We start from the raw sequence: 15,447 nt of genomic DNA on the forward strand, positions 1-15,447 counted from the left end.
CACAGATGCCATCTTTTTCCAAATACTCTTTGTAGTAGGAATAACCTTGGGGATTGATGAAAGCTTTACAGATTTCTTTTGTGGTTGTCTCTGGACGTTCTGCAGAGCGTATCTGTCTTGGGAAGGTATACCAGTTTAACCAGTAATTTTAAAAGCAATAAGCCACACTTGTGCTGGTTATTTTGTTGTCTGAGTGTGACATACTTAAACCAATTTAACTGTCAACTGAACAATTTTGCCTGAAGCATATGTTCTTATCATTGAAATCAAGGGGGTTATTGTGACTTAGTGAGTTACTGTTCATTAGCCAGCTGGAGCTCTTGTGAACTTTTAGCTGAGCTGAACTCTTCTCAATCCTTACCAAACACAATTATAATATAGGACAAGTTCATGTTAAATGTCAAGTAAATTTGTGAAAATTGATGGAGTAAGAGTTGGTATGTTGCCTGTTACCATAGTCCAGCTGACAAGTGGTGGTTTGTTAGGATTTGGTAACTTCAGACCACACACCACCAAGTTTAAACTCAGTTGTGGAGGGTCCAATTGTTTTGAATCTGCCTTATGTGGGAGAGATGATACGGTTTAAAGTTTTTTGGATGTACAAAGTGTAGCTTTCCCTGAAGTTAAAAATAAAGAGTAGAGGAGCAGGAGTAGGAGTAATTCTTGGCAGACTGGTTATTTTCTTTTCTCTTAGAAGATATTATCTTTCAGAAGGTACCAAAGAAAATGTTTAAGACTTTGGGACAGCTGTTTAGTTGAACTCCCTCTTTGCAGCTCAACTCTAATACAAATTTTTTTGCTAGATTTTAAATTTAATGTCATGTTTCATTTGAAAACATGTATTGGACTGCTTTTTTTCCCCACATTTGTTCTGCTTAGCTGAAAAATGAAGACAGATGTGTATTTTGTGTGGATTTACAAAAGTACCTGGGTGTGTGTGTTTGTGGGGTTTTTTGTTTTGCTGGAGACACCCATTAGTGCTCTACCCACTTCAGTAAACAAATATGCCATCAAGGCTTTTATTCCTTGCAAATCTAGGCTGTACAAAATAGTGCAAACTGATGAGTGCAACTCTTGCATTTCAGCATGAGTAGTTTCCTTGATGGAGGGTATTCTTTCCGAATCAGAAGGAGTAGTGGCATTCCCCCTTTCAAACTCTGCAAGTAAATGTACTTGAATGTTATTTTTGTTACTCACATCCATTGCTGCAAAAACCAAGTATCTGTCAAATGATACATTCTCAAAAGGATGAGATTTTAGAACTGATTAATTTGGTTAAAATTTATTAAAGTCAAAGCAGAACACCTAGTAAGTATGGCTGTTGAATAATATGACTTGCTACAAATGCCAGTTTGAGTTATGATGAGAAATTACGAGTGCCTTCTGCAAGGACAGCGATGTTTTCTACTGTACTGGCCTAGTAAAAGGTTAATGTGAAGTCCGAGATGACTCTCAGTTCTTTAGGGGGGAAAAGCTAACATGTATTTAAAATTAAGCTTCACTGTCTTTTGTATAACTCGTGGTTATCTACACTAAAGAGACTGTAGGGGAGGTTTGGAAGCCTGTGGGGCTTGGGGAATCGGATGTGCAAGTGGAGCAGTACTGCCGTGGGGGCTGGTGAAGCCAGTTACAGCTGGCTCTGGGTTTAAGTAGTACAAATGGATGAAGATGGCCATGGCTATATAAAATCTTTCTAGTGTTCAGAGTTTGCTTGGGGCTTACACTTCAGTACTTGCTGGAGCTTCACCTCCCCTGGCACTTGAGGGTTTTACAGTGGTGCTAGCGGAGCGTGGTTGTTGCCAGGCACTGCTGGGGATCCTTGGGTTGTATGTGTAACTCCAGAGCTTCAGCTGCACCCCACAGATTAAAAGTAAACTGCATTTCTCCTCCTTTTCCTAACTGCTGCAAGAGAGTGTGCTCTGCTCGTTCAGTTCAGGTCAGTAAGGTTGCTACCACCATCACGGGCCAGGTTCCCTGGGCTGGGGATGGTGGCTCCAAAACCAAGTAGACGCACATTCTTCTTAGCTGTGTGAACAAAACAACTAAGAGTGTGTTTCTTAAACAAATCCAAAATATTTAGACCAGTCTGTAATGAATCTTGTTTTACAGTACATCCTTAAAGGACTGCCTAGTTCATTCCTTGTATTCCTACGTATGTGTCTGCTTAGTTTTCCCTTTGTTGATTACTTTAATCTCTCTTACAGGGTGTTTTTTCTTCTGTCCTTTTCTTCTCCCTTCGGTTTTCTGACATAATGCCAAACACGTTACCCAAACATTCACAAACCCAGTGGGAAAGGAGAGTCATCCTGTCCAGGTTTCAGTGTGAAGTTGGCTGGGCAGCATCCCCAGCTCCAGGAGAGATGGAGGCCACCTCCTGCTCCGTGTCTTGCGGAGCTTGTGGCTCTTTGCTGGCAATAAAGGTGGCCTGAAGGGACTGACGTACCAAGGGGCTCTCAGCTGGCACTGCCACCCAAAGTTGTCCTCCTGTGTGCTTGTTCTGTCCTCCTGGCGTGTTTGTTTATCAGCATACAAATGAAGTGCATCTTGCTAAAAATGAAGCTCGATAAGCTTGATGAGGGGATATTTTTGTGGGGGGTGTGGTGGTTGGGTCTTTTTTTTTTTTTTTTTGGTTGCTGTTTTAGTAAAGCCAGACTGGTTTCCTCATCACATCCATGGTAGAGCTAAACCTTGATGGGGCTGTTTATGCTGTAATAAGGGAGTGAGAAGTGTATGGGTGGAAACGAGCTGCTGGAGGCAGGGAGGGGTCAGGCACCGGTCCTTGCTGGTGTCAGTTTAGGCTGGCTGGAACTGTTTGGGGAAGTATAGCATGAATTAGTCACTTACAGGTGATTACCTGCCAAGGTGTCCTTGGCTACATATGGTAAATGGTGCCTGTTGGAATGGCTGGTGGGGACAGCCCCTGGTGTGAGCTGTGCAGCCTGGCCTCCTTCCCCCCATTCCTTTGGGATACTGGGAAACATGACTTGGCATACTTGTCTGCTGGGACAGGTAAGGATGTAAGCTTACAACTTTCACCTGATAAGAAATCTTGTTGTATTGTTGTCTGTGTCCTATACGTACATTCTATCATAACTACATTACATTTGTGTGTGTGTATCTTTCAGAGTAGGTAAAACTCTGTATGCCTTACTCTTTGGTAGGAAATCGTAATTCCTGAAACACACTTTTATTTTGGTCTCTTGGCTGCTTTTTTAAACTCATAGAATGTTTTGGGTTGGAAGGGATCTTAAAGATCATCTTGTTCCAAATGCTCAGTGATATTTCGTGCTAAAAATAATTAAGTGATCAATTTAAAAAGCACTGATGGTTAACTTTAATATCACTTGTGATTTTTCCACTGTCCCGCCCTCCTTTTGGGTGCAACCCTGCAAGCAACTGATCCACCGTTAATGCAGCAAGGGGTGTGGATATCTCTGACAGATAGGAGAGGGGATAAGGACATCTTTCAACAGTTCTTCTTACGTGTGTGCTGCTTTGTCTTGTGATAATATGTTAGAAACATACTACGTGGACTGTATGTAGAGGTAAGAGCTGTTTGCATGGGAAAAAAAAGAATAGACGACAGCCACACTCTCATGCATTGGATGGCTTCAGGTTTAAGGTACATGTCGTCTTGAAGTTATTTACTTACTTTTAAGCTGATGTGAGTTGCTAAGCTTGAAGGATTTGAACAATTTAGTATACAGAAGGTTCTGTCTTGAGCTGTCATTACCTAGAGAGTGGTCTGCTGTTGATTGTGTGCTAATACTAACAAGGGAGGTCCTGGAAATGAAGAAAGAGAAGAATGAACAGAAGGGTGTGGTTAGGGGCCCATAAAGGTTTTTCAGATAATCCCTCCCTCATGTATTAATTGATGTGTCATATTTGCTTGCAAAGGAGTTCTTCCTCTCAGAGGAGAAATTCTTCTCAGACTGGATGTTTTTGGCGCTCAAAATCCTGAAATGGTGGAGTAGTTATTGGTAATAAACCTTTCTTTATGGCCACCTGATGCGCCCCTGGTGAATAGCTGGAAGCGTGTGAGGGCTGAGCTCCAGAGGATGCTGCAGCTCATGTGGTCAAACTGCAGCTCCTCCGCACTCTCAATGCTAGAGGAGCAGTTAGGTTTTTAACAAGTGTCAGAATTAGGTTTTAATGGGTCAGTTTGGTCGATCAGCCCCTCACTTGCTGGAAGGTCCCCTTGGCACTTAAAGCAATCTTGGGATCAGTCTGTAGTTGTGTGAATGAGAGCATGTTTATGATGTAGACCACTTGCAATTCTATGTGTAACAGAAGAGAAGCAGCACATGTTCCTGATCTGGTGTATGTTACAGAGGGATCTGTCTCTACTTCTGACTTTTAAAATGTATAATTTGCTTCTTTGAGAATTTTGCCTTTTATTACCAAGCAGCTCAAGGAATCGTGAAGTCGATTACAGTTGTCCCACATAGGAGTCACAATGACCTCCTTAAGGTGAAGTGTTTCCTTTTGTAGTCTACTCAAGTGTGGTAACACATTGTTTAGCGTAGCATTGCTACCTCCTTGAATCAAAGAAGTCTTGAATCTTTGGGTTGTACTTTAGATACCTTACCTAAACAGAGGCATCTTCACGCTCTTCCATTAATTTAGCAAAAAATGTATTTATTTTAGCAGGTATATGATTGAAATTAATTATCTTTGGTTTTGCTTGTTTTATTTCAGGTTAGTCCTGTTCAGTCTTTTCCAAGATTTAGAATGCCTGCCCTGTAGTATATGTAGGACTGCGTATGTGCCTTTGTACAGTGATTTAAATTTTTTGAGGCTCAGGAGCCTCCTGCAGAATCAGGTGCTGTTGGCTGGCTGACCCTCTGCATCTTGCTGCTCTGCAATTACTCGTTTGTCTCCACTACAGCGCAACTGAGGTATTGTTGAGGAACATTTAACTCAGGCAGTGCTGCTGCCCAGTCCTGTCTCCCTCAGCCTCTCCGCTGCCGTGTAGAAAAATGGCAGAAGTGCATCTCACTCTATTTGAAAAAATTTCCCCGTTTTATTTGCAGGTTGTACCAGCCAGTGTGCTCCAGAACTATCAGAAAGATAGTGAAGTGAATAAAGGCTGCTGCTACGGTATTTTCTCTGGAAACTTTTACATCCATCTGTTCCAGAGTCATTGGGACTCTGCAATTTGGGCAAACAGAATTTAGTTTTCTAGATATGCGTGTAATCTCTTGCATATTTTCCAGGTTTACGTAACTGTACTAACCCCTATAAATATTTACATGTTCTAAAGAATAAATTTAATAGCACCTTATCTGAAGTAGTTTGGTTTTAGCAGCTAGGCTAATTATGAGTTTATTTAATATGAGCAAAGGTAGTGTCTGATATCTAATAAAAAAGATGGTTGTAACAGTTGTAGCAGGAAAAATGCAAGATTGTAAAATGCAATGTACGAATAGTTATTATTGGGTGATTAATGTTTTTTAAATGTAGTCTTTTTTAAATAACCTTCTTAATCTCTGTCATTTATACTTCTCATGTATACTGAGATTGAGTATTCCTGATCTGGGCTATCTGTGGGAGCTGGGGCTTTACTAGAAGAAAAAAACCCCTGGCTCCTGGTGCTGTGAAAGAATATTCCAATAAGAGGAAATGCCTGAATTGTGAATGGGAACACAGTTGAACCTGTAAACCCAGAATATGAACTCGCACTTGTATTTTCTCATGACTACTCATCAGAGGTAGCCACTGAGTCACAAGGATCTGTTTGTAGTCATGTAGCTCTTGTAACTAATTGGAGCTTTGCCCTCTCAAGAGGTCTGGCTGCTGAAGCGCTCCCGAGTGCTGCGTGAACAATCTTCAGGCAAATGCCACTCTTCCTTTTGACATTTTAACAGTCTGCGGAATGCAGGGGGTGTCAGTGGGGAATAATCCAACTGGCACAGCACTGTATCGGAACATGATTCAAAGGCTGCTTGTGTAAGTAATCAGGCACTTGTGTGTTATGAAATATAGTGAATTATAACATCAGTAAATATTTCTGTAATATTTCTTGTAAATAGTGTTTTGTTAAGCTTTATTTAAATAGACTTAATTGGAGGCTCTCATTCATCTGACAGAAATCAAAGCCATTGTAGGAATGTGCCTCCTATTGTCAACGAAAGCATATTGAGACTTCGTTTTGGAGTGCTGATGCTGAATTTAGGAACTGCAGACAGTTCTTACAAATGTTGCCTGTAGGCAAGTTTACCCCATAGTTTTGAGGCAAGAGTTGTGTTTTCTGGTTCAGATTTCTGGCAATCTGCTTGTTATTGCTATATTTTGGCTCAGTGCAGCCTTGGATTGTACTGACCGGTACTGTACGCAGGCTGGCACCTGATGAGCTGTCAGGAATTTTCCCTGTTCCTTTGAAGTGTCTAAAATAGAGTAGTTATTTGGTAGAATGAGCAAAGAGAAATTTGGACTCTTCTTGCTGTGGCTAAGAGGGGCCAAAGAGATAGCAGTGACCGTAGAGGCCCTGCAGTAGTGATGCTCTGGGTACTTGGCTCACAGTACTGCAGTGCAGGCCAAGACCAGACCAGAGCATGCAGCAGGTTTGCAGGAGGAAGCTTCTTATAAGGAAGTAAACTTATGATGGGCTCTGTGTAAAAAAAAAAAAAAAAAAAAAAAAAAAAAAGGCAAAATAAGCTCTGTATGGTTTGATTTTTTTTTTTTGTGTGTCATGTTTATCTATTGAGACTCAGTTACAAAACAGTGCATCCAGAAGTGAACTTGTCTGAACTTGATCTGAGAATTCCCTGATGCCTTTTTTGGTGTGGTGTTTGTTGTTTTTTTTTTTTCCTTTTCTTCCTTCCCCTGCCCCCTTCCCTCTCACCTATAAATAGTCACTTGGCTGTTTGGGTTAAGGAATAGAGGATGACCAGATACGATGCATGCACATGGTCACATCACTGTCCCTCCATGAGCTGTAACTGTGCTAGTTTGACTTGTCATTTAGCACACCATCACTGTTCTTCGCTTCTAGATCAAGTGTTGCCAACCCTCTACCTAAAACACGTTTACACTCTCCATTTTTTAAATAAGGCCTAGCAAGCATATACAGTTTGCCTGGTTTTGATATATGTATTGTTCTTTACCTTAAACTTCATCAGCAAAGTTTAGAACTGTACTTTCCAAATGACAGTTTATATAACAATTTTAGTAATTGGTTCTAGGATATGGGGCCTTTGGGAATGTCAAGTATTGGAAGACGTGGGAATAAACTGCAAGAAATGGCAGTGCCACATACAGCACATGTCGCTGATTTGGATCCTTATTTGCAGCTTGTAGTCATTAGTGCTTCATGGCGTTGCCAGACCTCATGTGATGGCCTCTCAGCAGCAGCCTTAGACCTAATGGGTAGTCTTGTGCCATGGCTGTAGTATAATTTACTTTAAGAGAGTGGGTCATGAGAAATGGTCTGCCTTTAATATCTATGTATACATATAGATCTGAAAAAAAAACCAAAAAAAGAAGGCAAACCCAACAAGTCAGCCTGCTGCATTTAGTCGGAAGCATCTCACAAGCAGCCTTGGTATTGCCTTATCAGTCGCTTAAATGTGATTGCATTGAAATAAAATGCCACACTGGGCATTCTTGTTATGGATACAGCATATATTGACAAAGCTGTACCTTTCGTTTGGTGTGTTCTAGTTCCACCCAGAAGTGGAAATGTTGCAACAGGAGTGCAGCTATGCTGGTCACATCCCGAATCGCATTCCTTTGATGCATGTTTTGGAGAAAGTCTCCAAACCCTGACCAGTGAATTTTCAGTGTTCATTTTCCTTCATGAAGTACCTTTTCTCCATCAGTAGCAGCTCCTTTCTTTAAAATAAATTATTTTTTTACCAGCAGAGTTCTAACTCTAATGGAACAAGAACTAAAATGGGCAGACATAACTCTTGTCTAACTAGTTCTTTAGCACATCTGGGGTGAATACCTAGGCAGGCAGTTAAGCAGAACGAAACGTTAATGCTGGAGTGGAATGGGAATGTCTCCCTGTACAGGCAGACCAGAGACATGCATTGGAAAACCAAGAAATTGTCATTCTGTATTGTTTTCTTTCTGCCCTGACCCGTTAGGACTTTTGAATCCTTGATGAATGGGTAGATGTTGTACGACTGAAATTTGCAGTCGAGTTTGTATTCTGTAACTTCTCTGCTTTACACCACTGTTGAAATGAATAATCTAACTTTTATCTGTAGAGGCTTCCTAAGCAGAACTGATAAGTTTGTAGAGAAAGGTCTTGCACTGATAGTCCATTTTTCCTCTGCATTTCTTCTAAAAGCTGTATAATCTCAGTATTGTAAATGACAGACTTTCTGGCTGAGCTAAGAATGCTTTCCCAAATCCCGGATTAACCAGCAACCCAGCAGTTCATGTGCTTCTCTGGTAGCAGGCAGTTCAGTTTGTTGTGTGGATTTTTGTGTGGGTTTTTTTTGTTTGGTTGGTTTTGGATTGGATTTTTTTTTTTGTCTGGTGTTTGCATCTTGGTCCTAAACAGGAGCGGGTGCCATTGAGACTTAGCTCTTTCCCTTCTGGTCAATTTTTGAGTCTTGGTAAGACAATACAATAATCAAACTAATTTCTCTGCTATGAATGTATGACTTTACTTCAGTACTGCTGATCAAATGGAACGCTAGTGAGTATATTATGCCAGGTATTTCATCAAGTGTCCTCAGCACCACTTCAGAGCGGGCTTTTGATCTGCCATATCTTCCAACTAGTTTGGATAGTGTAAGTGGTGTAGGAGGTGAGGTAAGTGTAAATATTTTGTTGTCATCTTTTTTTAAAAAAAGAATAAAAATAAAAATTCCAAGATTCTTGGTATGCAGTTGATGCTTTATGTGTTAGGTCTGTATCAGAAAAGATAGAGATAAACTGTGTTAAATAAGGTGGTTTGATCCAGTGTGGCTAGTTCACTGGCTAAAATTAATTGTATTTTTTTTGTTTGTTTGTTTTCCTTCAGGAGTTGTAGAAGGTGATTTAGCTGCTGTTGAAGCTTACAAGTCATCAGGAGGAGATATTGCCCGCCAGCTTACTGCAGATGAAGTACGCCTGCTAAATCGCCCTTCTGCTTTTGACGTTGGGTACACGCTTGTACATCTGGCGATACGCTTTCAGAGACAAGATATGCTGGCAATTTTGCTTACGGAGGTGAGTTACTTTGGCCCTTGCGTAGGTTGAATAGGAACCTTATGTAATGGCGCCCTTGTTTGCAGCCAGTGACATGTAACTTGATTTGCTACAAGACAGAGGCTAATATTTTTAGAATACACGAGCTGCTGCTTTGTGCCTTTGCTGATGTTTCTCCTTAAGAAGCAAGCTCACTTTAAGGCTTGTATGTATGTGCTGGTCTTGAGGACATTCAGTTTTCTCATTAATGAGCAGTCTTGGCACACATTCTGACCTGGAAGTGAGCTATTGTGAGGCTTCCTGTGCTTTGGGTGGGGGAGAGGAAATGCCCTGAAAGCAAAACACTGAGATCAATGACAGTGTAGTTTTTTCTGAGTGTTGTTAATGAATAAGTGTACCGTGATCTTTCTCCCCTGGTTTTCTTGGGAGCTTCTCTTCTAGAGAAAGGCAAGCCTCTTGCTTTGCAAAATTACTGCATTTTTTCCACTCTTTGACCATTTTATAGACTGGTTGATTCCCCTCTCTGCTCTACTTGCTCTTGCATGTTCCATTTTCTTGCATATTTTTGCATGGTGGTCCTCTGTCTTTGCCCTCTCACCAGGCCCATAAGTAATTCTGTTATCTCCTTTTGTCTGTTTTCTTCATCTCAGACTTCTGATTCCTCACCTGATCAGAGCTAAACTCTTATTCTGCCTCACTCCCTCTTTTGATGCTTAAGGCAATTCTTCAAGCATGTGTTCCTAGAAAAAGTAGCATCCCTGAGAAGTGTATAAGGATGACGGAATGCACAGGGTTGAGTAATTAAAAAAAGTAGATGAAGCAGCACAAATGTAGCTAAACCCTTGAGCAGAGTATGTATTTGTATATGGCTAATATCAGTAGTTTTGTGCTGCCTACATAGCTGTCTGGGTGGATGGAGTTACATGTTTAAAAACAAGTTAATTTGCTGAAATGCTGTCTTACAGACTTTTCTGTTTGGTTTTGTTTCAGTTTCTAGGGGTACTTACTCAAGATACCATTTGTGAAAATGCTTAGTAGTGTTTGAGCCACAGTGATACTTTTCTTTGCTAGGATATTAACTAGTGAAAATGTGTCTCTTAAACATGTGGGTTTTTTTTTTATATAGTCAGTGTTATCCCCTTGTCACTTGCCTTGTGTCATTGAATGAGTTCCTGCTGCCAATGATGATTAGAATCTGGAGAAATAGAAGTACCTTAGCTTAATAGTTTTTGGGAACATTCTTTGTAGGAAGCTGTCTTGTGCTGTGGTAATGAAGTTCTTTGTTAAGTGTAGACTGGGCTCATGCATAAGACTTGAGGTATGTTTCCTATTGTTATCTAGCTCTCATCTATTTCTTAACTTTCCTTTTGCTGCTGTTGGAAGTGGTCATCTGTTAATTCACTTCTTTGATTTAAAGAGGTTTTTAACCAGCTCTATGTTATCAGCTACATGGAAAACGAGACGTTAATTCATTGAGAGTCACTAAACATTTAATCTTTCAGGGTACCAATGTTTATACTTCTGTTGCATTACTTGCTAACAAAATACTGTCTGCTGGTGGTTATCGCTCCTGAGTCTTCGTATTTAACTAGAAATAATACTGAGTGCATTAACTGTGTTATGTTACAGGTATCACAACATGCAGCGAAGTGCATTCCTGCCATGGTGTGTCCAGAGGTCACAGAACAAATTCGCCGTGAAATTGCTGCATCTCTTCATCAACGAAAGGGAGACTTTGCTTGCTATTTTCTGACTGACCTTGTAACATTTACGTTACCTGCAGGTAGTTATGAAATTCTTCTTACTGATGGAAGACTTTTTTTTTTTTTTTTGCCTAGTTGAGAATTGCCTGTTTTGGATCTATACTTTGACTTTCTGATGGTGGTGGTGTGTGTATATATGTTTTTATTTATTAAGTTTTAATAGCTTAGGTCAGATCTAGTAGTTGAATTTGCTTATTAATATTCAGTGTTTGCACACTCAAACCCACACATTGTTGTGTGAAGGGAACATCTGTTGTCCCCTTCAGACACCAGGAAATCGAAGAAAAGTTGTGTATTCTAAGGAAAAGCTGTGTTGGAAGTTACAGTTGGAGCCCAGAAGTTTCTGGGCTGTTAATATGACTTTTCACATGGCTGTGTTAGCTTTCAGTCCTTTCTGTTAAGGCCCAGAGCTATTCTTTGCATTTGTACCTGGTTATAGCAATGGCACTTCTTGAATACTCTTGAGGTACTTTGCGATCAAGAGAATGTTTGTCTATTAACAAAAAGCCATTAGAAGATTTTTAATCTTCACTAGCTATTTCCTTTAACAGAAATGCTATCAGAGGTAAGCAAATGTGTAGATGGAAACTGTACAAATCAGCAGATCCGTTGGTCTTTTAAAAAAGCAGTAGCGTTTAAGAATTGTATTTGGAACCTTTTTGGCTGAGTGTTACCTCATCTCCTCCTCTTCAAAGCGTCCAAATAATACTTACTACTTCTTTACAACTTTTTATGGGGCTGTATTCAGTCTTATTGTGTGGGTCACCTGAGAGAGGCAGATGGCTTCTAGAGACATCTTTTGTCTAGAGACAACGCTTTGGCTGCCTGGGTGAGAGAAGGGAACGAGGGGCAACAGAATGATTCGTAACACACATGAGGAATTTGCTCAGTATTTTCAAGAGGTACATGTTAAACCACTGGGCAACTCTTTGACACATGTAATAGCCATTAAATGGTTAAGGAATAAGAACATTCAAAAGCTTCTGTATGCCAAGACTATCAATGTATTTCCACTTCCATCATACTTAGCCAACTGAACATCTTCTATAGTCAACACTTCAAAGCTGGTCTCAAGACAAGCATTTCCAAGGATAGTGGTATAAATCATACAATCCTATTCAGATATTACCTATATGATGTAGTTTAAAAAACAGCTTCCACTTGATCTTTCAAATAAACGGGTAGGATCTTTCTGAAGACCCCATGCACAGACATTAGAGGGCAAAACTTTTAAATTGATTGCTGTACACTGTAAGCCAGTTTTAGTTTAAAAAAAACCCCAATCCTACCAAAAAAAAAAAAGACCACCCAACAACTCTCTGCCTACACCAAACAATCATATGCTTCAGTAGCAACTTGGGTGCCTAAATGTGGACTTCACTTTTCAAAGCCCTGAGGTATTGGACATCTGAGCAGGAAGGGCAGATCTGACACTGGAATGGAGAGATCAAGAGAGATCTTAGTACCCTTGAAATACCACTTCAGACCTGGTCATTATCCCCTCGGCAGCCTGAGGGGATATTAGATGTTTCTGTTTAACTATTTGATTTACTCCCTTATTTAAGTTTCTCAATTGTGCTAAAGCTAGCAAAGTTTCTCTAGTCGCTGATCTGCCTAGCAACCCTGTACTAATTATCCTGTACTGCAGTGCAGGCCATGAGTAAATCTTTAAGTTATAGCAAATGTTTGCATTTTAGAATGTGTGTTTATTGTTTTACATGATACAGGAGTCACAAGAGTTTTGGAGTTTTGCTCATTACACAGTTTTCTGCCTTTGTGTTTGTGTGTGGGTGTTTTGGTTTTGTGTGTGTTTTTTTTTTTTTTTTAAATAATGGTAGATCCACAGTTGCAGATGTCTGTAAAGGTCTTGGAACAGTTGTCAGTAGCGGTGTTCTCTATGTCATAACTCAATAGTTATTATTCCTTGTTTTCTAACCTGCAAACTGTGGCCTGCAGACCAACAATAGTTCTCTGGACTATTTTGTTGAAGTCTGCATGAAATGACTAAGAAAGTGGGTGTTCTGTACAAGAACAAGTTTCTTGGCAAACTGTGCCTGTCCATTGGGGGAGACTGGGGAGGGGAAGCCATTCACATGGGTGGAAAACTACTGCTTAGGATTGAAGCTGTCCTAAGCATAGTAGGGTTGAAAATACTCTTCCCCCCCCCCCCCCCCCCCCACCTCAGAGTGGTTCTCTACTTCACTTTCTCCTTCAGAGAAATCCATTCTTACCCTACACGTGCTGTGACAATCCTTTCTGCATAAAAGGTATGACGGTCAGTCTGAGATACGTATCTACTTCAGAGTGCTCTACAAAGCCTGTGGTCACAAATGACAGATCTGAAAATAATAGCAGCTTTTCAGAGGAGATGTTAGGGATAATAGGGCAAAAGCTGTTGTGTAAGTTCTGAGCATCAGCTGGTAATGCATCTCTTTTACAGTAACGTTAAGTGACTTTTGTATTTGCTTTCTGTTTTGCCAGATATTGAAGACTTACCGCCCACAGTCCAAGAAAAGTTATTTGACGAAGTACTTGATAGAGATGTTCAGAAAGGTAAATGCTTGGAAAGTGGCTAGAATCTCACTTTGCTTTTCATTAGAGACTATTTCTGTTACAGAAAAAAAAGTGTGTGTATATATGTAACTTTGTTGCCTAATTTGTTTTAAATACAGCTTTGATGCTTTCAAGTTAATTTTCACCCTGGAATTATTTTAATTTTAACATTTACAGTCTGCTTATGAGGCAGAGAGAATGGAGTGTAGAAGTCATGTTTGTAATATATCTTTGAATTTTAAAGATTTTTGAAGTTTTACAGTTTTAAGTCACAAGCTCTTTAAAAAAAAATGAACAATCTTTCCCCTTCAATAACAATCCTCAAACAAATGATGTGTAACTTTGTTTAAGGGTATGGTTTGGTTTTGTGTGTCTCGTCTTCTTCTTGTGAGAGTATTTTGCCCAAGGGAATGCCTTTAACTCTTGTAGTTCACCTATTTTTGTAGTATGGAGGAAAACTTAGTTTTATCATGTAAATGGGGAAATTGTTGAGATGATGCCATTAATGTACTGTTCAGATTCTCTGAGACTTCAAATGAATATAAGTTTTAAAAGAGGTTTCTGTCATGTGGCAGAGCTAGAAGAGGAATCTCCCATTATCAACTGGTCACTGGAACTGGGTACGCGCTTGGACAGCAGGTTATATGCACTTTGGAATCGGACTGCAGGGGACTGCCTGCTTGATTCAGTACTACAAGCCACTTGGGGCATTTACGACAAGGATTCAGTGCTGCGGAAAGCTCTTCACGACAGTTTACATGACTGCTCGCATTGGTAACTTTACTTTTTATGTCAACTTTAAAGATAGCTTACTATGTAGCATAGTAGTCAATAGTAGTATAGTATTAAAAAGAAACACAACCACCACTCCCCAATTTACTGTGGACTGTGGGCCTCAAAATGTTGAGTCGCGGCATGATTCATGTAGAAATCTACATCTAGTGTATTTTAAATGTGAGCACTGGAAACTTGGACATTCTGAACTCAGTGGTGGTATGTGATATTCAGCAAATAGCATTTAAAATGGACTAAAATACTTTTATGTTGTGTCCTTGTCAAGAGCGCGCTAACCGCAGTTAAGACTGGAATTTACTTGCAATGTAAATCATGCACATGCCATGCCTTGCTGCCGTTGGTGGAAGCTTTGCAGAAGATTGTTAATAGAAGATAGCCTTTTATTCTGTTATAAACTTTTCAGTATTTTCATTCCATCTGCTTAGTTACAGCTTTATTCGGTGTTGCTCTTTTTGTTCCTGTTCTGTCTGCTAAAATAACAGCAATAAAGCAGAGTAGTGACATTTAACTAGTGCTGTCATTTGGCCATAGAATTAATTCATCATTCTGTAGATCAACTTCTGTTGTTTTACATTGGCAACCTTTTTTAGTCCAATACTGTGGTTTGCCTCTGCTAGAGGAAAAATTCTTAGAGCTGGACCCCAGCGGTGTCCAACAGCTCTCGAGTCTGTCATGGGCGATTAGTTTTCTTATGTTCTTGTAGTCAAGGACAAGAGGAATGCTCAGCAGACGTGCTAGAGAAAGGGCCTGTCCCCTTGCTGTACATGCTGTACAGGAAATCAACAACAAAGGTTAGTTTTAGGGGTACCTATAAGGAGCTGTTGTGATTACTGTCCCCAACTGCGGGCTGTTTGGAGAAAACTCCCTAAATTAGCCTACCGAGAGCTGGATTCAATAAAATGGTGTTTCAATAACAATTCTTCCGAGAACCTGTCTCTGATTCGGATCTGTCACTACTCCAGAGTTGTTTATAATGGAGCGTGCATCTTGACCACGCAGGAATGTCCCTGGCATCACAAGCAGTTCCCCTGAGGCCAGAGCAGAAATTTATGATAGATCGGGTTTGGTTCTTTATGGTAACAAAACCAAGCATGGTATCCAAAAACATGCTGCAAACTATTGAGGTTTAAACCAGTCTTTCACAATGTTAGTGTTAACTGTTGCTGACTTACTGTTGTATCTAACATAACAC

At 40.2% G+C, this 15,447-nt stretch overlaps 1 protein-coding gene across 4 annotated transcripts in view; it reads left to right on the plus strand.

Moving 5' to 3' along the window:
- The window catches only part of ZRANB1 (zinc finger RANBP2-type containing 1), a 45,014-nt gene that overhangs the window by 16,555 nt on the left and 13,012 nt on the right, over positions 1 to 15,447 (plus strand). For all 4 annotated transcript variants that reach the window (XM_074592895.1, XM_074592898.1, XM_074592899.1 and 1 more), the window contains exons 4-7: positions 8,978 to 9,165; positions 10,774 to 10,927; positions 13,389 to 13,460; positions 14,036 to 14,234. In XM_074592895.1, coding sequence (XP_074448996.1) covers positions 8,978 to 9,165; positions 10,774 to 10,927; positions 13,389 to 13,460; positions 14,036 to 14,234 — 613 coding nt within the window. The remainder of the gene's footprint in view (positions 1 to 8,977; positions 9,166 to 10,773; positions 10,928 to 13,388; positions 13,461 to 14,035; positions 14,235 to 15,447) is intronic.

This window comes from Larus michahellis, chromosome 6 (genome assembly GCF_964199755.1).
Source record: "Larus michahellis chromosome 6, bLarMic1.1, whole genome shotgun sequence".
Classification (NCBI taxonomy): Eukaryota; Metazoa; Chordata; class Aves; order Charadriiformes; family Laridae; genus Larus; species Larus michahellis.